The sequence below is a fragment of the Cetorhinus maximus genome, chromosome 14 (genome assembly GCF_964194155.1).
Source record: "Cetorhinus maximus chromosome 14, sCetMax3.hap1.1, whole genome shotgun sequence".
NCBI classification, from domain to species: Eukaryota; Metazoa; Chordata; class Chondrichthyes; order Lamniformes; family Cetorhinidae; genus Cetorhinus; species Cetorhinus maximus.
The window spans coordinates 90,785,617-90,810,232 of record NC_135892.1 but is presented as its reverse complement, the minus strand read 5'-3'; the positions used below and the strand labels follow the sequence as shown (position 1 = coordinate 90,810,232).

At 42.6% G+C, this 24,616-nt stretch overlaps 1 protein-coding gene across 2 annotated transcripts in view; it reads left to right on the top strand.

Moving 5' to 3' along the window:
- The first annotated feature begins 5,853 nt into the window (after positions 1-5,853).
- fbxo11b (F-box protein 11b) overlaps positions 5,854-24,616 on the top strand; it is a 132,314-nt gene continuing 113,551 nt past the window's right edge. For both annotated transcript variants that reach the window (XM_078557224.1, XM_078557219.1), the window contains exon 1: positions 5,854-6,334. In XM_078557224.1, coding sequence (XP_078413350.1) covers positions 6,253-6,334 — 82 coding nt within the window. In that variant the 5' untranslated portion in view covers positions 5,854-6,252. The remainder of the gene's footprint in view (positions 6,335-24,616) is intronic.

Below are 24,616 nucleotides of genomic sequence, written 5' to 3'. Positions count from 1 at the left end.
GCCAGTCCAGTCACAACAGCCCCAGGGGTTTGAGAGAGAATAGCACCATTGATAAAGAGGTCCTTTCACTTGGTCTAATACATTCAGCCATTAGCTCAGATATTGGAACTGCACATACCTTTGAGGCTGGTATGGAGTTGGGATCAGCATGTGGTGAGTCACCAGGCACTGGACCAGGGGGAAATAATGGCTCTTGCCAGCTTACCAGAGGGCAAGGTTGCAGATGATTACTTCTATACAGGACTTAGGTGAGGACCTTGATGGGAAATGCTGATGGGCACACACACCAAGATGCTGGATGCATTGGCTGGCCTGCTAAACTGCCTTCTGTCACTGTCAAGAAGCATAGAGGAGTCCGGCTCCAATTTGGCAGAGAGCAATGCGTGGATCTTGCCCTCTCTGCAGCCTCCGCTCCATCTCCACGTCAGCCTCTAGATGCAGATGCACTGTCACTGCTGTCTCCGTACCTGTTGGAGACTTTGAGTGGACCAGTCACCAAATCCTCTGTCCACCTTGTGAGGATGCAGTAACACTCCCTGCCAAATCCAGAATGCCTCCATAAACACTGAACAGTGCTTCCAGACACCTTTCAATAGCAGAGGTTCTTCAAATTTATTTTACCTACAAGTTGGGTGTTTAGCTACTTAAATAAATTTAGTGCTGCTCTTCTAGTAGCAGGATGCTTAAACTTTAATGTGTGATGTACAAATTGATTGACTAGATCTATGAGGTCCAAATTATGACAATGGGCATCATATCACGTGTGATGTCAGGACAGCAGCAGTTCAGCTGTTTCTGGTGCACACAGGAATGCTTGCGCAAGCGGCCTTCTTAAGAAGGCACACTGCACTGGCTAGGTCAGAAACAGCTGATGATGCAGTCTGCACTCCCAGCAGAGCAATTGGCTTCCATAGTGCCATCTCTAATTGGTGCTACGAATGTGAATTTCATGCCTATCGAGTCTACAGCACAGAAAGAAGCCTTTCAGCCTTATTGTGGTCCAGACAAACATCCATCCATCCCCTTTCCATCTAACTCTATCAGCATACTTTCCATTCCTTCCTCCCTCAGGTGTTTATCTAACTTCCCCTTAAATGCATGTTCCACGTTCTTAAATTTCCTTCTCTTTGAACATGTTAAGGCTGGAAAGAGCAGAAGTATACCCCTCAGCCCTCTTAAGGAGTCATGGGATAGGAAATGGGCCGGAGTTCCATTCTCTGCGATCTCTGCCCATTATTGCACTCATCCAATTTTTTGCACTAATTTCTGGGCAATACTTTAAAATGGGTTGATATATTTAAACAAAGCAGTAATGATCTGATGAAGTAATACATGCTTTACCCATTACTTTTTCCACATTCACAATGCAGGTTAAATCATGCTCACATAAATAGCATCACTTATATTAAAAAAGGTTGATTTAAAGGGTATAGCAACTATGTACAGAATTTATGTTGTATTCACCTCTGACAATTGCTTGACCATCTGCCTCCGTAGCTTTTGCTGTGAGACTCTCAGTTCCTCCACTCCCAACTAAAAAACACTCAGATATAAAAACAAAAAACTACTGCGGATGCTGGAAATCTAAAACAAAAACAGAATTACCTGGAAAAACTCAGCAGGTCTGGCAGCATCGGCGGAGAAGAAAAGAGTTGACGTTTCGAGTCCTCATGACCCTTCAGCAGAACTCCACCGTTGCTGCCAGACCTGCTGAGTTTTTCCAGGTAATTCTGTTTCTGTTTTAAAAAACACTCAATTGGTTTTCAGTTGGAAATACTATCATAGCTTTGTTTTTTGAAGGGAGAGGAGAAGCAACAGAGGTTAGGCAGCACAGGAGGCACATCTGCACATCAGAAACTACAGAGTAAATAAAGCACTTATACCTCCAGACTGGACCTAGGCACAATAACTGACATGGCTGCACTTCACAACGAAACCATCTTTGACCTAAGCCATACATAGCAACTTTATCTACAGCTCACTTTCACCACAGGCACCACACTGCCAGTGACTGTAAAGGTCACAATCACCCTGAACATTCATACTACAGGGTAATTTCAGGCTGCAATAGGAGACATCATTAACATTAGCCAGTCGGTTGTGCACAGGTGTACTAAGCAAGTCATAGTTGCATTGTTTGGTAACGCAAGCCAGTTTATAAACATCCCCATGAACACCTGCAGCCGCATAACTGACCACTGCAATTTTACAGAGTGGTGGTATTTCCCAAACTCCAGGGAATCGTGGATTCTATGTGTGGCCTTGATTAACACCACCATCTACCACAAGAGGATAGAATCCAGTCTATCAATATACAGTTCATGTGGGATCAGCAGCAGTCCAGTGTGTAAGTGAATGCTCACTTTCCTGATGGCTGCCATCATACATTTGTTTTAAGGCAGTGCACCCTTTCACCCAGAAGGACAATTCTTTGGGTTACTCTTGGAAGATTAAGCCTAACCTCTACAGCAATGGTTAGTTTCAGCTGTATGTTTTACCAGGATACCAGCTGAGCAAAACTATAACAAGATCAGGGCTTCTATCAGAGGCATTACATAACATGCCATTTGAAGTTTGAAGGCAAGTATAATATGAATTTATCAGTCTTGTAATACTCTGCAATGTAATCTGGAAAAAGTTGGAAAGTAGGATTAGGTGTGATCACTCTTTTTTGGTTGGCACAGACATGATGGGCTGAATGGTCCCCTTCTATGCCATAAATTTTCTACCTTTCTATGTGAGTAGCAGAAATGTTTGCACAGTTCGGTCTTGGGAATACACAGGTAACCCCCTTTTGTCTTGTCCAGTTTGTTTGTGTCATTAACCTTTTAGCACCACTGCTTTGCCACATGGTTGGCACTTTTTGCCCTGACTATTTCCTTTCTCTGTGCCTAGAAAAGCCTTTGTGAATCTTTCTTGCTCAGCCATAAATAGGACCTCCCTCTTCTGCTTTTCTTGGTCTAACAGCACTTTCTCCAAGAACTTAGGAGAACTGTGCCCTGCAACAGGAATTTTCCAATGAACTAAATGGCTGGGGCCTAAAAATCCAGGGCTGAAGCTTGGATAGGATTCTTGTATCTACAAATTTGCACAGGGGGCTGGCGCTGACAGAATGATGTCCAGCCCAAACATTCCACCATACAAATCCTCTTGGGGAAAAAATAAGGCATTCCCCTGGAGGTGCAGGCATGGGTCTTCTAGCAATTGGAATTCCTGTTTCCTTAGAAATTGGGCCGATTAGCTACAGAATTCGAACTTCTGGAGGGCCTGCCATCAGACAGTCCCTGGTATCATCCTTGCAAATCTTTTTTGCACTTTCTCCAGTGCTTCTCTATCCTTTTTATAATATGGAGATCATAACTACACATAGTACTCAAAGCATGGTCTAACCAAGGCACTGTACAAGTTTAACATGCCTTCCCTGCTTTCAATTCTGTCTCTCTAGAAATGAAATTGATTTGCTTTTTTATGACTTATTAGCCTGCACTGCTACTTTAGTGATTTTTGCATCCATAACCTTAAGCTGCTCATAACCCCTACTCTCTGTTTGCTGTTTTGTAACAAGCTTACTATCCGTTCTGCTACTTGTCCCCTGACTGTAGTCATGAATCTGCCATAAGAAAGACCTTTTGAAAATCCAAATATATTAATATTATCCTTGCCTACTCTATTACTTCTGGGAAATAACAAGCAGGCAAACATTTAAAGTAATTGGCAAAAGAAGCAATGGCTATATGAGGAAAACTTTTTCAATCTGAATCTGGAATGCACCGCCTGACAGTGTGGTGGAGGCAGGTTCAATCAAGGCATTTGAGAAGGAATTGGATTGTTTTCTGAAATAGAAGAATGTGCAGGGCTATGGGGGCGGGGGAAGGCACTAGGTAAATTGCTCCTATGGGATAGCCAGCGCAGACAATGGGCTGAATGGCCTCCTGTGTTATAACAATTCTGTGATTTTTAAAATATTCATTCATGGGATGTGGACATCGTTGGCTAGGCCAGCATTTATTGCCCATCCCTAATTGCCCTCGAGAAGGTGGTGGTGAGCTGCCTTCTTGAACTACTGCAGTCCATGTGATGTAAGTACACCCACAGTGATGTTAGGGAGGGAGCTCCATGATTTTAATCCAGCGACAGTGAAAGAATTGTGATATATTGTGGGGAAGGCTGTGGAATAGTGGTACTGTTGCTGGACTGGTACTCCAGAGACCCAAGGTTTGAATCCCACCATGGTAGATGGTGAAATTTGAATTCATTAAAAATCTGGAATTAAAAGTATGATGATGACCATGAAACCATTGTTGTAAAAACCCATCTGGTTTACTAATGTCCTTTAGGGAAGGGAATCTACTGGCCTACATGTTACTCCAGACCCTCAGCAATGTGTGGTTGACTCTTAAAATGCCCTCTGAACAAGGGCAATTAGGGATGGGCAATAAATACTGGCCTAGCCAGTGATGCCCACATCCCATGAATGAATTAAAAAAAAACATTTTCAAGTCAGGATGGTGAGCGGCTTGGAGGGGAACTTTCAGGTGGTGTTCCTATGTGTCTGCTGCCCTTTTCTGTGAACTATATGAAAATCCCTATTTTTCTTCAATGCTGAAAATGAGATCTTTCTTGACAGAACTCCTAAATTACAATATATTACATGGTAACAATTTATGAATTTAATCGAAAAAGAAACATGACATATATTTATCTATTACACATTAAAAAGGCTAAGGTTTGCAACATTCTCTTGTAAACATATAGGGCTCGCCTATGCCAAAATTGTTTGCAAAAGTTTCAACATTTGGATCTTGTACAGTTATGCATATAGATGAAGCTGTGCTGGGGTTTTACAATGTTCAACATCCTGTCACTTAGTGTGAGCCACATGTTCTATTTATTACCTGTACTGTATGAGCCAGCATGCAATGGCACTACAATGTTATTGAACACGTGTACATTAATTACAATGGGTTAGTGTTAGAAAGGGGAAAATCTGGTACATTGAAACTGATGGTAATCTAAAATAATGGAAAATTAGTTCTCACCTCCGCTCAAAAATGAAATGAAACATAGCCATTGCATAAATTTTGCATTGCCTGAGACTCATCCTCCTGGCCCAATGCATGTTGCTGGCAGGTTGTTCAAAAGTCCGAGAGTCCCTCAGAGACCCTAACAAAATATCATATGTAGCCCCTCAAATGCTTCTCATCTGCAATTTGCAGATTTACTCTCTATCCCTCCTATCTCTCCCACCTCAGAGACTCTTGTCGTGCTTTGCATGGGAGTGGAGTCATCCATATGCATCTTAGAAGATTTGTGATCAGTTGTGCAATATTTTCAACTTAACCATAAAAAAATTCAGCTTGATATACTCTTCAAAGTGATGCATAAAAGGTGATGATGGAGTTGTTATACTTGTAGTTTTTGTGTAATTTATGGTTCTTAGAAAGCTCAATGTGCCTCTCCAACTCCTTCATAATAATCCTATCCCAAAAGCATCCAATGCTGGGAAACATTTTAATATTAGCAAATGTTGCTAAAGCAGTTTGAAAATGTGTTGGTCAAGCAACCCACAAAAGGGCAGTGGATCAATAACCCACACAGTAATCCAGTTACTAGAGGCTGAGCAACACTTGGAGCCAAAGCCCCACCGCGTCATTCTCAATACTGCCCCCTGCTGTCCACAACCAAAGTTCCCACCTGCGGACCGGGGCAGGGAGGGGAGGATGAGAGACGCGTTTCTATTGGGCGCGGGGAGGGGAAGGTTTTAAACGGCGGGTTCTGATTGGCTGAAGGGAGGTGATGCCGGAGCCTCGTTCCTGTGCCCTGGCTCTGGCGGCTGCTTGGGCTCCGGAGGCTGAGGGGAAAGGCGAGAGACGGAGAATGGCAGCGGCTGGATGTGAGGGCGACCGTGTGGGGCTGGTGTGAAATTCGGACGAGCTGGAGGAGTCGAGGACCGGCAGGGAAGGCAAAGACAACGGCGTCCGATCCCATCGAAAGAGAGTGCGGGCGGATTAACCGCTGGGCTGCGGCCCGACGGAGGCGGATTGTTATTGGGGGGGGGGAGAGCGGTGCCGGCGGGCGCTTCAAACAAACACATCCAATAATAAATATTTCTCCACGTCCCGGCAGGAGGGAGGAGGAGGGCGGGGCGGCCGGAATTTTTTTTAAAATAAACCCACCGGCAACAACCCCCCCCTCCCCCTCCCCTCCTCCTCCTCCCCCCCTCGCCGAAGCCTCCAAACCGTCTTCCGCAGGATGAACTCGGTCAGGGCAGCCAACAGGCGACCGAGGCGAGTATCGAGGCCGCGCCCCGTACAGGAGAGAAACAACGCCGCGGGTAAGGAGGCGAGAGCCCGGGGGTGGGGTTGGGGCTGTGGGGGTTTTTTTGGGGGGGGGGGGGGGAAAGAGGGTGAAGCTGATTTAGAGACTATGTTACCCCCCCTCCTCCTCCTCCCTTTCTCGGGGGCCAGAGGAAATCAAACCCCCCCCCCCTTCACCTCACCTCACCCCGCCCCGCAGACCGGGCCTCCAGCCACCGACAGCTTTAGGGAGCGAGTGGAGAGACCGAGGCTTCCCCCGGCTCTCCTCCAGTTCAGGCCGCGCTTTGTTTGTGCTTTGCCATAATCCTGTGCTGGGAGCATGTTTGGTCTTTTCCACCTCCCTCCCCTCTCCCCCCCTCTCTCTCTCTCTCTCTCTCCGCTGTGTAAATTTGATATAAAATGGAGCCGGTCGGATTAACACCTTTCTGAGAGAGAGAGAGAGAGGGGGGAATTGTTCTTTTAAGACTCGCTATCTAAAATTGGCTGGAACTTAATATTTGAAGGCTGAAAATTGTACATCAGATTGTACAGCCCCCCGCTCCCCCTCTCTTTCTTTCTCTCTCTCTCTCTCTCCTTCCTTCCTTCCTCCCCCCCATTGAAGGGTGCTGGAGTCTGTTCTCACTTATACCCCTCTCTCTCTCTTTTTGCCCTTTCTCTTTAAATGGTCTCGCGGTGCCTGAATGTTTGCTGCGTAGTTGGGCTGGAAGCGTGTCGAAGATACGCGACCAATATAGCTCCAAGCCTCATCTGTTACTGATAGTATATATTTGTGCTTGGGGTGGATTTCTTTTAATTTCATTGTGTTTTTAAAGGCAGTTGCCATGAAGTTTTCTTTTGCAAAGTTGCTCAGTTTTGCTTTCCTGACAAGGCCCTGTGAGCAAACCAAAAACAGACTTGTGTTTCGTCATTGAACTCGAGGTGCTATTGTACACGCGTGTTACTTTTTAAATCTCTATGCATATTATTATTATATATGTGTTTACATATACTTGCAGAACATTTTAATTTTCATAAAAGCATCTTTCTGGATCTTCCAAAATGATTTCAACGTTCTGATGACCTAGTTGTTAATGATTAGGATAATATTTTGTTAGGTCTCTATTATACTTGTGTTGTAGCACCGAAGAACTACAGGCACCTTGATCAGATTTGTCCACTGAATAACTGCTGTAATGGCTTCAATGCTGATCATATGGTTTTGCTCATCAGATTGCAAAATGGTGTCAGGATGGTAAGTTGCAACATATAGGCATAAAATGAACAATACCAGTTAATGTTAAGTCATCAGTACAAAATGTTAACAGTGCCCAAATACTTACATATTTGGTTGTACAGCTACTGAATGATTCTGTAGAATTTAACGTAGATATTTTGGCAAAATTTAATATTTCAAACAGTGACTATTTGATTATTAACTCTAGATTTTGGTATATGCATTCTGCTGTCCTAAAATTTAAAGAGCGTTGTTTCATTGGAAACTAGCGCTGTTCAAATACAGTTAATATAAACAGTAAAACTTTATTGAACTTTTGTCGTGACAATGTCCTACTAATATTGAAGACACTTCAGTTACCTGGATAAATTGGAGAAGCTGGGGTTGTTCTCCTTAGACAAGAGAAGGTTGAGAGGAGATTTGATAATGGTGCTCAAAATCATGAGTCCAGGCAGAATTGCCAGAGTGAAACTTTTAATTGGTCGAAGGATCAAGAACCGAAGGACACCAATTTAAAGTGATTGGCAGAAGAACCAAAAGTGACATGAGAAAAAATCTTTCTTACGCAGTAAGTTGTAAAGATCTGAAATGCACGTCCTGAGAGGTTGGTGAAGGCAGATTCAACAAGTACCTGAAGGGAAAAGAATGACAGGGCTACAAAGAAAAAGGTGGGGAGTGGGACTGGCTAAATTATTCTTGTATAGAGCTGGCACAGGTTTTATGGGCTGAATGGCCTTGTGTGCTGTAACTATTTTGATGCTGCATCATGTTTTCCACACAAGTAAATGACAAGCATAAATTTTACAAATGGATGAGGATTCAGTTTTTTCTGGTGGTGGTAAACTAACCTAATGCATTTAGAAACTGACTTATGTTAATGTATTACATAATGGAATTATGACAAGTAACAGTATATCTAATATATTTAGGATATCATCTGCAAAAGGGATTAATAGTTGCAGTTATATTGAGCACCCCATGTGGTTTTGTAAGTTTATTTATTGAGCAATCCACAAACTATGGCAATCAGTAGTTATTTTGCAGGTCTGTGCTGAGTTAGTTGATCACTGTTGCACCAAAGTAGGGGTAATGTATGTGGCTTTATTCTCCCGTGGGGGGAAAAATGGAATGGAGTTCTTGTGATTCACTGACTAGTGACACTCTGGAATTGGCTTGGACCTGGCTGTGTGCATGTCTGGCTGCTGACATTAAGGATTCATCTATAAATTCAATGGCGTCCTTCCTTCTACAAAAGATGATGGACACAAAGCAAACAATCAGTTTCAGATGGGGTGTCTTCACATAGTGCTTGTTTTGCTCTTGGCTGAAGAGGCCAATCCTTTAGAGTCAGGCTCTAGCACAAGTGCTGCACATGAAGCTTCCAGATGTCATTGTGGATTGTTGTTTTCAGTGTTGGTGTCTGTTACCAAGCTGCTGCAGCCACTGGTCGTCATGGTGGTGCATGTCAGCCCATAGGAGGTGTCACTATTTTTCTCTGGTACACTAGTGACTCCCAGGTGCAATAATTGATGATCAAGGCTTTCATGTCATACTTGCAAGCATCTTTGAAGCAGAGCTTTTGGCGTCCTACTGATGCTCTGGCTACCTGACCATATAGAAAGCCCTTGAATATGTGACCGGCTTCCATCCTGTGAATGTACCCAAGCCAATGAAGCCGCCTCTGTTTGAGTGCTAACAAACATGGGAGCTCTGCCTTTGAGAGGACTGATGCATTCGTGACTTTGCCTTGCCAGGATATACTCATAATGTGGTGCAGACAGTTAATAGTGAAGATGGAAGTTGTTGAGCTTCTTTTGATAGCTGCAAGTTCTCCATGTTTCACGCCATAGAACAAAGTGCTGAGAACATGGGCCTCATGAACCATTAGCTTGCTCCTGAGGGTCACATCAGCTTGGTCCTTAGGATCAGCTTGATAGTCTATGTGAGTTTCATGAGTCGGCCAAAGGTGGTAGTTATTTCCCCTCTATGTAAATCAAGTTCTGCATTAGTGGGCAGATTGTCACTGTGGACCTGAGGGAGCTGAATTTGGTAACCACTTCCAGGGGGGTGTTTTGTGTGATCAGGAGTGGAGATACGACACCTTGTTCCATGACCTTGTTTTCTTGACGCTTGTAGACAGGGAGAACAAGTTACGGGTGTAGGAGAGAGTGTCCACAAGTCTTTGTAGTTGAGTTTCCGTGTGGGCGACTAATGTAGCATCGTCAGTATAGAGGAGTTCTCTGATCCGGAAGGGATGTGTTTCTATCTTTGCTTTCAGTCCTGAGATTGTAGAGCTTGTTGTCTGAACTAATGTGCAAGTAGACTCCTTCCATATCTGCAGGGAAGGCAAAAGTCAGGATCATGGAGAAAATGCTAAGCAGAGTGGGGTCTAGGACACAGCCCTGTTTCATTCTTCCTCTAAAACTGTTGCAAGTGGAGCCATCAAACTGTAGAGTGCAGTATATGTCATGGAGGGAGGAGATGGGACTGAGCTGCTTTGGTGGACAGCCAGTTTGCCCCAAAATCTTGCAGAGTCCTCCTCTGTTGATGGCGTTGAATGCCTTAGTGAAACCTACTGAAGTAAGATAAAGAGGGTATACCCTGTTCCCTACACATTGCTGGTATATGGAGAGCCTCATGTCCACAGATCTGTTGGCACGGAAACCGCACTATGTTTCCAGGTACGTTCTGACTGCAAGTAGATGGAGTCTTTTATTTATGACCCTAGCAAAGGCCTTCCTCATGATGCTAAGGAGTGAGATGCCGCTGTAGTTGTTGTCGTCTGTCGCCTTTGTATAGTGTGCTGATATTTGCATCACACATCATATAGAATGGAGCCTGCTTTCTGGTGGAGAAGGTCATTAAGGTGTGGCAATAAATAGGACTTCCCGTGCTTGTGTAGTTAGGAGGGGATTCCATCCTTGCTGGGTGCCTTTCTGTTTGCTAAGCAGTCTTTGGCTTTCACGAGCTTGTGATGACACTTCTTCATCAAACTCGTCCATGATAGGAAGCTGCAGGAGAGCGTCAAGTGTGGCTGAGAGATATCCATCACGCAGGAGCCCAGCTCAGCGGGACATGTATGTTATTTCTGTTGGTGAGTGCTTCACTATCTGCTGACTTCAGGGAGGCAACTTTGGTGTTGGTAAGACCAAGTTCCCTCTTGCTCCCTTCATAGTGTGTAAATTTCCATTGTTGCAGGCAATTTGGATTTATTGACATAAGTTGATCGAGTGTTTTATTTGTGCAGTGTCTCCCTACCTTCTGCATGACTATCTTGGCTACTTTTAGATCATGTGTTTTAGCCGTTGGCTTTGTGTTGTGCATCAGGTAGACTTTGTTTTCTTGGTATCAATAACAGATGTCACCTTAGCTGAGTAGGTCTGAAACCAGTCCATGTGGGTTCTGCCTTTACTGAATGCTGCTTCATAGATGACTGAGTTTAATGACTTCCAAGCTTCATTGATACCAGCATTGGTGCTTCCTGGTAAACCTTTGGTGGGTAGCAGTCGTCCTAGTGACAGTGCAAAGTGCTGGTAATCAGCATTGTTACATTTGAGAGGGGTGTTGATGCGTGGCGGGCTGTAGGGTTTGGAAAAGATAGGGAAACTTTCAGAAGGGCATCTCCTCCTAATGCTGACTAGAGTGGTTGATGTTGCAATTTTGCTGTGTGGGCTTGGGCATGGACAGCACTGGATGTGTCTCAGTTCACATTCTTGTGATGACCAGGTCTAGTTGGTGCCAATGTCCAGACCTTGGGTGACGCCATGATACCTTGTGGTGATGTCTGCCCTGGAAGGAGGTGACGCAGTTCATAACATAAATAGGGACAGGAGTAGACCATGTGGCCCCTCAAGCCTGCAATTCAATGAGATCATGGCTGATCTGTTTGTATTTCGAATTCCACAATCCCACCTATCCCCAATAACCTTTGATTCCCTTGCCTAACAAGAATCTATCTACCTCTGCCTTAAAAATATTCAATGACCCCATCTCCATCACCTTCTGAGGCAGAGAATTCCAAAGTTGCACAACCCTCAAAAGATTTCTCCTCATGTCTATCCTAAAAGGGTGACCCCTAATTTTAAAACAGTGCCCCCTAGTTCTGAACTCATCTACAAGAGGAAACATCCTTTCGACATCCACCTTGTCCATGCTGTTCAGGATCTTGTATACTTCAATCAAATCACCCCTCACCCTTCTAAACTCCAGTGGAAACAAGCGCAGTCTCTCCATTCAGGGCACAAAGCTCGAGAAAGCGGTCTCCGTTATCGATGACCTTGCCCCACCCCATGACGACCGAGGAACGTTGGCCATTAATCAGTTTGTCCTAACGTGTATTGAAGCCACGCAGGATGAATATCCAATTCCTGTTTGGAATGTTCCTCAGACTGGCACTTAGGGAGCCGTAGAAATGCTCCTTGACTGAGATGCTGGCATAGAGTTAGTGCGCAGGCATATATGATCTTGACTGCGTCTTCAGCTGCAGGGAGATGAAGGACTCTGAAGTTGCTTCCGGTGACTGAGCTCACTGCAAAGTCTATACCATGCCCATGGTGGTCTTCACTCTTTCCATGCCAGTAGAAGTATAATTAGCCTCAAGAATAGAGCCTGTGTCAGCTAATCTGGTTTCTTGTAGCGCAACAACATCGACACCAAGCTTTTATAGCTCATGGCCAATCAAGGCAGTCTTGCATACACTTGCTGTGGAATGTGGGTGGTTCATGCCAAACATTTGTACCCCCCTCTCAATCTGGTATCCAGAGAAAAGACAAAAGCCTTTCCATCTGGGGCATAGTTAGTTGCAGGAGTTGCTGGAAGGTGTAAATGTGAGGGAAACATCAATTGCCGAATGGGATTCCACTCCAGATTTTGTTGGATTTATTCCCTTAACCACTAACTCATGTTGTTAGAGTAGAAAGGCACCGACCAGCAGGATCCAGATCGCCACAGACATAGATTTACCCCCACTAATTTTCTTCCCTTCTGAAGACATTGACTTCTCATTGAGATACTTACCCAGAGATCCTGTTTTCCAGGTGACCCTTGCCTTTCTCACATGGCCAGCACCCTGACCTCATGCCTACTGGCGAAACCCAGCCAAGCTGTTCATTCCCCTTGATAGGGCTGCCACCTTGGCAAATTAAGTTAAATTAAACACTCTCATTAGACCACCTCAGCAATTGAACCCCCTCAGTAAAAGCCACATCTCAATGCTAAACCAGCTCAGTAAACCCCTATCACAGCATAAAACCAGCCAGAAGACCCCCACATACCCCCACAGCTTAAATCCTCTTGCTACAGTACTGAATCCCACAATAAACCTCTTACCACTGTTCTAATCCCCTCCAAATGACCATCACCATACCACTATATTCCGCGTCGTTCCCCCCCCCACAGGCAATGCGCACCATGGCCTTAAAACCCATCAAATAAACCCCTCATCAGAGCTATCAATCCTCCCCCCCCCCCCCCCCCAAAAAAATCCCTCACCACACACTAAATCTCCCAAAAATAAGTCCTTATCAATAGCAAACCCCCCCCACCCCTACCCCACCCAAAAGAATGACCCCTCACTATGGCACTAAGTTAGCCCCTGGCCAGAAAATATGTGACCTCTGGTTAATCAATGAGGCCTCCCCAAACCACAATGAGGGCTCAGAGCGACACAAACTGGAACTGTAGTGCTGAAAGAGTGGCTCTCTTTAGGGAAGGGCCCATTTCCCTGACTCCAAGGGGTGACTCCCATGGCTCCCAGCCAGCCCTGTGCTGAGGTTTCACATCTCACTGGGCTCGGCTCTCTTCTCCCTCCCCACCCCCTCCCCCTTTCCAGGAAGAACCCTCTTACTTTCCATCCCTTGCCCCATTAATGTAGTTTATTGCCCACTTAAAGGCCTCAGTTGATGGCAGGACTGGAAGGCTGTTCAAGCCTTCCTGTTCCAGACTTAAATCGAGGTAGAGGCAGAAAGGTGGCAGCCTTCATCTATAAATACATTAAAGACAGCTTAGTTGAAATATCATCTGTGGGTAAGTATCCCAATGGGAAGTCGATGTCTTCAGAAAGGAAGAAAATTAGTGGGGGTAAATTAGGAAATAAAATTCCAGACAGAAGAGCAACACTTGAATGGCCTAGTGACATGTATTGATGTCAGAATGTGCTGATACAAAAGAACAGTGAAAATGTGATTTTCATAAGCAGGCTTATTTGCAGTTTGTTGCGTTTAGCTATTTTAGCTGATGGTCCGGCATGGCAGATAATAAATGGCAATATTAGAATATAATAAAAGCAGGAGCAGACCTTACAGCCCTTCGAGCCTACTCTGCCATTCAGTACGATCCTGGTTGATCTTCTGCCTCAGCTCCAATTTTTCACCTCCCCTTGATTCTGAGAGACTATTCCAATGATAATATTATCTATCTTGAACTCCAATTTTATTTGCTTTTCAATTTTATTTGCTTTTACATATACTGCAATGCAAATTGATTTTTCAAAATTTATTAATCAGTTTGCTTACAGTTCGAATGGAAAAATGTCTTTGGTTAAATATTAACTGAATTTCATTGAGAGCAGTACAGCTAGTCAGCGCTTGGTTCATTTAGTCCTAAATCTGTAAAAAGGTTAGGAATACTTGACTTTTATAATGAAGGTCAAAGTTTGGATTGAAACAAATTAAATAAAATGTGTTTTCCAGTTTCCAAGCTTTACTATTGTTTGTTCCTCTGTTCAATTATGTTTCTCATTGCATTTTGTTCATCATCTTATATTAATAGGACAGTGCATGTGGAAAGAGAGACTTCCACAATAACAGCCAGCATGGGAATGATGAAGGGAAGTTGGTCAATCAACAGTTCCATATGGAAGTGGTCAAGAGACCAGCAGGCTGGGTCTTGTGGACAAGTTGAGCTCAGAGCACATGGGGCAGATGGGAAAGATCCTCAAGTGTTTAGGGATGATGCAAGAGGAGATTTGACTTGATGGGGAAAAAGCAGGGATGGGGAAGCAGCAGAAACAGCCAAGTGGATGGACTCTATCTTGAAGAGGGGTTTAAAGAAATGGTTGGTTTTGGAGGAATGAAGCCCTGGGCTTATCTTCTGTCTCCAGGAAGATTCTGAATAAAGGTGGTTTTGCCCAGTAGTGCTGGATGGGGTTCAGCCAGTGCTGACGATGGCTAAATCAGTTATGCGGCAGATATGCCCATGTCTATGCCTCTTGGATTTGGGAATAAAGTTGGAGCCATATCAGGAGAACAAACCAGCATGGGCAGAGTCAGATATTTGCTGGGCCCTAGAGCATAGATGGAAGTAAGGGAGTGGTTGGAGTGGCTGCAGAGATTGCAAAATAGAGAGCCAAAAGCTAGGAAATTAAGTTTGGAAGTGCAGGACTGAGTTATGGAGTTATTACAGGGACGGATGCAAAAGCTAATGGGGTTGGTAGAGGGATGTAGATGATGAAGGATATAAGGAAATGGTCAGTGGTGTCTGTGTGTGATTGACTAGGAAGGCCATGGGAGATGGCATGGGTGAGATGCAGCCATGCATGTGGAGGGAGAGCTTCAACGATGACAGGAGATCCAGTGAATTCAAAGGAGATGGGGGAGCTGAGCTATAGATCAAAATCACTGTGGGTGAGTTGCTCAGTATTAAGGCTGAGAAGAAAGGAGGGAGGCTATCTTGGTAACATAACTTGGGGCATGGTGATGGGTGGTTTTAAAGGAAAATCCAAAGGCAAGTGATGAGCTTGAAGGACACTACATGAGACTCGAGTTCAAGTCTGATGTCCTGTGGGGCATGAAGTTATTGTAGACTCAATGGACTCTGCCTGAAAAATTCAAGCACCAGTCTGCAAGTTTGGAGACAGTTGTAAAAACGAGTGGATCCAGGAGAGACATGAGGGAAGAGAAAAAGAATATTTGGCTGAATTAGTGCACAGGGCAATGACATGCTGTTCTTTAACATCCTTGTTAAAAGTCTATTTTTAAAAACCGTTACAATATCTGAACTGAGGGCTGAAGAAAATATTCAGAACTTAGTATTTTTTTGCGGGGGGCGGGGGGGAGAGATGAAAAATTGGTCTGATTAAATAGAGAAAAAAACGTTTGGTAAATATACAGGGAAATTAAGGTTGACTGGGTGAGAAGAGGCTCTCTTAATATTGTTTTTGTAGCATTTATTGAAATGCAATAGAACAACTTTTGATGTTGTGCCCCGATGACTGAAATATTAATTATTTCAGAAAATTGTCCATGAGTTGAAAATGTGTGAAACACATTGAAACAAGTAATTTCCCTGGACATAATCAGTTGTGAGGTTAATACATTGAAAGTATTGGATATTTGGTGTTTTCATGACAGAATATATTCCTTTCTCTTCCCCTTTTTCTTTTTGGTGTAGATGCAGTACACTAGTATCTGACACAACTTGGCAGTATAAGATACCTCTTCACTTCTGTAGTTCTGGGTTGGAGTTGTTTCAGAGCCCTCTTGTTTTGTGTAAATGCAATAACTGACCTACGCACATGAAGTTAGAAATTGATTTAAATTTGATCCTCTTGTGATTTGTAAGAGCAGACAGAATTTAAGGTTTAAAAAAAAAATCTATTGTATGCCCATCATATCAGTGCCAGAACATATCTCTCAATTTACATAAAACTAAGAACGAACTAGTTACTCATCAGTATGGAATTCATGTCAGTAATAAATGTTTTCAAAATATGCTTATGTTAATTATAGAAATTTACATACGAATGTGTCATTTAACTTTGGAAAAACTGGCTTGCATCGCAGGTTTGAGTTTATATGCATGATGATTATGAAGGAGGTCTTAATACTTGTTACTTAATGAGTACAATTTCATATTGGAAATTGGGTGCTGAACTGAAGCATGTTTCGTGCAAAAATGCCTGGGATGAATGCGTTTTTATATATATATATATATATATATATGAATTACAGTACTGCTTTTATCAGCAAAAATGAGAATACATGAGAGAATGACTTTAATAATGGATTCCTCGTGTTTTGTGTGTGTGTTTCTTTGTAGTTATTGATGTGATTATTTGTTATAAACAAGCTGATCTTAGATTTATTACTGGCCGTTAGTAAGGAGAATGTCTTGATTTGCCAGAGGACCCTCTACCTTCACAAGTATATAGTGATATACTAAAGAAGTGGAAAAGCTAGTTGCATCTAAAACTTGCAGGTGAGAGAGCATTTGAGAACTTGTTTTGAGGATACTGGTATAGTTAGTTGTGGTGATGGGATATTCCAGTACTTACTCTGGCAGATGTGTTAACAAGTGTAATGTCATGCAAGGCTTGAATACATGGTCATGTCAAATGACAGTCTTACCTCCTGTGTTGCGGAGCTGGGTTCATCAAATTGTGTTTATTGGGAAGTGTGGATGTTGGGTGTTTGAATATTATGAAAAGTCAGTGCAATCATCTTATGAAAATGCTCATAGTACTTGTGCAAATGGGAATTCTGTAGAACTCAGAAACAAGGATAGTTTTTCTTGTAACCTTCTTGATAACAGCTGATTGGATAAATGAAACGTGACCCTGTAAGGTTTTCATGCTTGGTACGTTGTGTAAACTTATCAACCACTTTTAATTTGATATTTTTCCAGAAGTGTGATAGTGATATCTGTCAAATGTTGCTTAGCAATATACTGGTAAGTTGAACAGGACCTGTTGTTTCAGTAAAGCGATGGAAACATTATGGGTCGAGTTATGGAACAACAAAGACTGCAAAGCACCTCTTAGGAGCTCTCTCCAGACCACCTGTGTTCTGATTGCAGTGTTGCATAAACATTGTGATTACTATGGGAAATTTTAATTTTCATATGTACTGGGAGAAGCAGACAGTTAAGTACCACAGGCAATAAATTTGTTGAATTTTCTGCAACTATGTTTTAGGACCGATAAGGGAACAGGCCTTAGTAGATATTATGGTCACTCACAAACCTGAATTACTTAGCAATCTGGTGGCAAGGGAGCATCTTGCAAATAGTGACCGTAATGGTTTTTTTTATATATTAGCTCATGGGATGTGGGCATCACTGGCTAGGCCTGCGTTTATTGCCCTTCCTTAATTGCTCTTGAGAAGGTGGTGGGTTGCTGTCATCTTGAACTGCTGCAGTCCATGTGTTGTAGGAATACCCACAGTGCTGTTAGGTAGTGAGCTCCAGGATTTTGACCCAAATCAGGATGGCGTTTGACTTGAAGGGAACTTGCAGGTGGTGGTGTGCCCATGCATTTGCTGCACTTGTCCTTCTAGGTGTTGAAGTTGCAGGTTTGGAAGGTGCTGTTGAAGAAGCATACAAACATATGAATTAGGAGCAGGAGTAGGCCGCTCAGCCCCTTGAGCCTGCTCCACCATTCAATAAAATCGTGGCTGGTCTGATTTTAACCTCATATCCCTGATGACTTTTCACCCCCTTGCTTATCAAGAATCTATCTACCTCTGCCTTAAAGATATTTGAGGACTCTGCCTCAACCACCTTTTGAGGAAGAGAATTCCAAAGTGTCTCAACCCTCGGAGAGAAATGTTTTCCTCATCTCTGTCCTAAATGGGCTTTGGTGAGTTGCTGCAGTGCATCTTGGAGATGGTGTACACTGCTGCCGGTCGTGGAGGGAGTGAATGTTTTATTGTGGTGGATGGGATGTCAGTCAAGTGGGTTGCATTGTCCTGGTTGGTGTCTTGCTTCTTTAGTGTTGTCTGGATGAGTGCACCTCCATCAAGTGGAGAGTATTCCATCACACTCTTGACTTGTGCCTTGTGGATGGTGGGCAGGCTTTGGGAAGTTAGGAGGTAAATTACTCTCCACAGATAGATAGCGGGGGAATCAGCGCTGGTAATACCTTTGAATGCCAAATGGAGATGGTTGGATTCTCTTTTGTTGGAGATGATCAGTGCCTGGCACTTGCATGCATGAATGTTACTTGCCACTTATCAACCCAAGCCTGCATGTTGTCCAGGCTTTGCTGCATATGGACATGGACTGCTTCAGTATTGGAGGAATTGCGAATGGTCCTGAACATTGTACAATCATCAATGAATATCCCCATTTCTGATCTTTATGATGGAGGGAAGGTCATTGAGGCAGCTGAAGATGGTTGGGCTTAGGGCACTACCCTGAGGAACTCCTGTAGTGATATTCTGAGACTTAGATGATTGAGCTCCAACAACCACATTAAGGATTGAGAGGGAGAAGGGAGAGTTACAAACCGAACTATTAAATGAAGGCAAACTTTAAAGCAATGTGAAATGAATTGATCACAGTAAGCTGGGCTGAACTGCAAATGGAGAAACCTTCAAACAATGGGTAATATTCAAAAAAAAATGCTTGATACAATGCAAAACACCAGTACATACCCCTAAAAGGCATAGGCTCCACTTGTAGTTAAGCAAGGGATATAAGAAACAGTATAAGAAAGCAGAGGCTCACAGAAATACAAAGGCTCTGAGCGCAACTCCTGACTGTAACAGCTATAAAAAGCAGCTAAGGGATACAATGGGAGTATGAAAAAATTTGCATGGGATATCAAAGCTATTTATAAATATAGTAAGGATGAGTGGTTAAGGGCTTTCTGGGCCCATTAAAATACAGATACAAACCAAGTTAACATGAAAAATTGTTAAATGAATACTTATCTGGTATCATAGTGGAGAAAGGATAGAATAGCAGTGATTCAAGGAAACCTAAAAATAAATCAAGGTGAAGAACTTGGTGGATTTAATTTTAAATGGTACTGGAGAAAATGTGGTCTTCAGGATCTGACAGTTTCCACTGCAGTGTATTTCAAGAAACAGTTGATGAAATTGTTTTGGTTATAATTTTCCAAGTGTCAGGATTTAGAAATTTTGCTTTTGTATTAGAAATTGCAAATGTCACTCAATTATTTAAGAAGAAAAAAACCAGGTAATTTCAGGCCCATCGTTTTGACATCAGTATGGGAAGTTTCTGATAGATGTCATAGATGGACTGATCAAGCGCTTAAACATGTATGAGCTGATCAGAGTTCATCTGACTGATCTAGTTGAATTTTTTGAGGAGGTTACTAACATGATGGATATTGTCTGTGGGTATTATCTACATGGACTTCCGGAAGGCACTTGTTATGGTTCCACACGTGAGATTATTAGCAGAAAATGAAAGCACAGTGAATTGGAGGTAACCTTGTTGCATGGGTTGGTAATTTGGCTGTGAGGCAGGTGATAGAAGTGTCATGAAAGTATAATACTTCTCTCAATATTACTGTGATTTATTGTAAAAGTAGGTTAATAGTGGGGTTTGGATAGTTTGTGTGCTTTAATTGAATTGGAGACAGCTGATCTGGAGGCTTCGACTCATCAAAAGAAGCTAGGTTTGAATGCTAAACACGTAATCATGGCTGAAGTCTTAGAATGTAAGGTGTGAGGAGAATTAGCATTTTTAGATAAATCAGGGCAGTTTGAATTTCAAAGCCCAGAATCAGGCTGCTCACTCACTCACCCACACCCACTGTCTGTGTGTGAGAGAGTTTGTGTTGGTATCTGGGAGTGAGTGAGCGTACTGAGGCTGGGAGTGAGCCAGGCACTCTTGCACATGCTCTTCACTGCTCCAATCAGAGATTGTTTCTCTCCCATGTTTGCTGCTAACAGGTGTAGTAGTGAACCTATCGGCAAATATGGGAGAGAAATGGCCAGTGATTGGAGAAGCAGTTCCTTGTAGAATCATTGACTTCACTTACTGGCCGTTTGAACACTGGGTCTATGGCCAGGATAGAGGGGCTTGGCAGGCTGGAAATGGACAAACCTGAGGTAAAGGGGATGCACTCTGCTTGGATGGATCTGGCAAATAGGATTATATTTTGACAAATTGATGCTTTGACTTGCTCATGCCTCTGCTGAATGCTTTTCCAGTGGTATGAAGTTTTTAGGGAGAGTTTATAATGCAGAGGTTGCTGTTCATGTAATGTGTTCTCTTTCCCACCCCTTCCCCCCACCTTTTTTCCCCGAAAGAAATTCTTCCCTTGCATGGCATGAAGTGTAATTCAGTTAAACCTGAGGTCATCTTAATGCTGGTGGTGTTCAGCTTGCAACCTTTTAATAAGAATTAAGTGTTAATATTACCAAAATGTGTTTTTTCTTGCTATCTTAGTTTTAGTAGCTCATGCAGTTTGATAAGATGGAGACTTAGTTTGCCTGTTTGACAGAGAAGTGTCCAAGTGCTCACTTTTGTCGACTTCCCCAAAACCTTAGTGTTTTACTCATTTTCGAGTGTTTTTTCATCTGTGCTTGCCAAAGGATAACAACATTAAGACCACCTATTTCCACCTCAGTAACATCACCCAACTCTGCCCTGTTTTAGCTCATCTGCTGCTGAAACTTTCATCCATGCTTTCGTTAACCTCTAGACTTGACTATCTAGTGTTCTCATGGCCAACCTTCCTCCTTCCACCCTCCATAAATTATGCTTATACAAAACTCTGCTTGTTGTAAACGCACCAAGTCCCATTCACCCATTACCCCTATGCTCACTGACTGACTTTGGCTCCATTAAAGCAATCCCTTGATCTTAAAATTCTAGTTCTTTTCAAATCCCTCCATGGCACCAACCCTTGCTACTCTGTGTAATCTCCTCCTGCTCTGTTATCTGCACTCCCTAAACCCCTCTGCCTCTAAACGTTCCATTTTCTCCTTTAAAATCCTCCTAAAAATCTGTCTCTTTGATCGAGGTTTTGTTCATCTATCCTGATATTCCCTAATATAACTTGGTGACATTTTGTTTAATATTCCTGTGAAGTGTCTTTACTACAATAAAGCCAATGTAAATTCAAGTTGTCCTGATGTTTCCCCTCTTTTACGCAGTTTGTTTGTTTTTCTCTGGCACGGGGGACTCTGGACATTTGTAGACATCATGGTATTTCAGCTCAAATGGTTGTTAATTTGGCTGTGAGGCAATATGTTGAACTGCTGCACCTACATAGATGAGACCTTGTATAGGGGAGTCCGGATTTTCTTTTTCTCTCCTTTGTTTGGGTGAGTTGCCCAGCTGAGATTAATTAACTCGAACAGAAGGTTCCAGGTTTGATTCAGATTCTTATTTTGTGTGGTTTCAGTAACACATTAGATGATGCCTTATCCACTGGGCCATTTGGCAATGACTTGCTGCTTTTTGTCCATTAAGATCAAAATATTGAACTATTCTGAACATATTATGGAACTATGACTTTTCAACTATACTGGAGTATTAATTCTATTGCTGATTGTCAGGAGTATGTTTATATGTAGGCAGTCTGAACGGAGTTCACTTTGGACAGTAATGAAAGATTGCAGCTCCGATTTTAGATTTGAAGAGACTCAGTCAACATTGTTTTTTGTTTTTCTTCTTCCTAAATGTTATTGGGTAAGCGGAAAGCCAAATTTAAGCTTTACCTCATTAAAAAGAAGCCCTTTTTTAAAAAAAAATCTTTTATCACACCATAATAGTTTCTTAGAATCAGTTATTAGGTCTTAAATGTCTTAAATCATACACTTCTAAAAGATTAGCTGTCTAGTCTGCAATCATTTAGGGAGGAGCACAGTTAAGCCATGAGGTTATAAGTCATAAATGAATGAACATGGTCTTAATCATTCTGTTAAATTGAAACAATTATCAGTAATTTTAATAACCTGCTAGCTTTTTTCTTAATGATATGTTGATTCTAACCTGCTTTAATCCTTTAATTTCATACACTAATCGTCCACACATTTATCATCCTTGTAAACTTCCAATGGCTTCCTCCTTCCCCATTCCCCACTGCATAACAGGGTGAACCCCTTCCATACCATTTGGTCTGCTAACTCTTTTCTTTTGCTTTGCTTGCAAGTGGTGACAAAGTTGTGAGCAGTCAGTCCTATCTCTAGAATTTCTACCTCCTCAAATCTGCTATTTCCTTTTCTCCATCTTTCCACGGCACCTTCAAATTCATCCTTAATAATTCATCTTTGGGATGCGAGTATCACCGGTGAGGCCAGCATGTATTGTCCATCCCTAGTGTTCTTGTTCACCTTGTGGGAGAGACTAGAACTAGGGGACACAGTTTAAAAATAAGAGGTCTCCCATTTAAGACTGAGCTGAAGAGAATTTTTTTCACTGGAAGGTTGAGAGTCTGTGGAACACTCTTCCCCAGAGAGCAGTGGAGGTGGGGTCATTGAATAGCTTTCAGGTTGAGTTAGGTTCTTGATTGACAAGGAAGTCAAAGGGGGGGATAGACAGAAAAGTGGAGTTCAGGCCACAATCAGATCAGCCATGATCTTATCAAATGGCGGAGCAGGCATGAGGGGTTGAATGACCACTACCTAATTCATATGTAGGAGTTGATGAGCCTCCTTGAACAGCTGTGGTCCTAGTGGTGAAAGTACTCCCAAAATGCCGTTAGGTAAGAAGTTCTGGGATTTTGACCCAATGAAGAATTGTGAATACTTGGAAATGATTGAATTTGTGTGCACCTGCTGCCCTTATCCTTGATGAAGGTCGTAGGGTTAGGAGATAGTGTCGAAGAAGCCTTGGCAAGTTGTTGCAGTGTATCCTCTAGATAGTATGTATTTGTATCAACAGTGTTCCAGTGATGACAGGGTTGGATGTTTAAGGTGGTGGATAAGTTGCCAATTGAGCAGCTTGCTTTGTCCTACAAGATGTTAAGCTTTAGAGTTAATAGCACTGCACTTGCAGGCAAATGCAGAGTATTCAATCAGATCCTCACTTGTGCCTTGTAGAGAGGCGTTGGAGAGTTCAGAGGGTGATCCACTCTCCCAGAATACAAAGCCTGCTCTTGTAGCTTTGGCATTTGGGTGGTGACTCATGATGAGTCTCTGGCCAATGGCAACCTGCAGGAAGTTGTTGAGGGACCCAACATGAGTAATGCTGTTGAATATCGAGGGCAGATGATTAGACTCTCTCTCTCTTGTTGGAGATAGTCATTGCCTGACATGTGTGGTTGTCAAGATATAATAATTCTCATAATGTTATTGTAATTTATTGTAAAATAGAATAATAGTGGGGTGTGCGTGTGTTTTGAAATAAACCAGACTAGATTGTTTTCAAAGGAGGGTGAAATGTGTCACCTAGCTAATTGAAGTTTAGAAAGTGTTTGTTTTCCCAAAGCTTACTGGTAAAGTACTTAGTGCTATGAGAGGGTTTTATTATCAGGGAGATAAAGCCCAAAGACATAGTGAAACAATGGGTATTTGCATTCAAAGAGGAAGATATGTATAAAGAAGGAGCAAGGGCTTTGTGTAAGGGAAGGCATTTTTAAGATCTTACATGTATGAAAAATCTTCAGCGTCTATGCCTCAAGCTGCTGTCTTCACAGGACTGAAGTTAAGAAACTCACTTGGAAATTGACTTGTTCAGGGTATCATGCTTCTTTGCCTGGGTCTTTTAAAATCTGTGCTTTACTGTTACCTGAATAAAATTGTAGCTGGGAGTTGGATTGAATAGGGATTTAGAAGTTATCATAGTAATTTGTAGATCTATGTATGTATTTAAAATCATTTCTCTTTTTAATAAATGTCTAATTTAGTTTTATAAAAACCTATAAGACTTGGTGGTCTTATTACTACTGAATTCAAGGCACGTGTCTCAAGTTATACAAATTGAAGATTAGTTGTGACAGTTGTTTCAAGTTTCCCCCTGGGATTTGGGCAGCTCAGCATTTACCGTCGGCTGTATCATAACAGACTTAAATTTTACTTTTAATTATCAGCCTGAATGTTGCCTAGGTTTTGCTGCATGCAAGCACTTCATTATCTGATGAGTTGCGAATGGAATTGAACATCGTAATCTTCAGCGAGCACCCCCACTTTTGACTTATGGAGGAAATGTCATTAATGAAGCAGCTGAACATTGTTGGGCCTAAGAGGCCTTGCAGATATGCTGTGGCTAAGATATTTGGCCTCCCAACAATCACTGTTATCATCTTTAGTGCTGGGTGTGACTCTAGCTATTGTGGAGTTTTCCCCCCTTGATCACCATTGACTTCAGTTTTACTGAGGCTCTTTGATGCCACCCTTTGTCAAATGCTGATTTGATAGCAAGATGCTTGTGTGTCATGTCTGGAATTCCA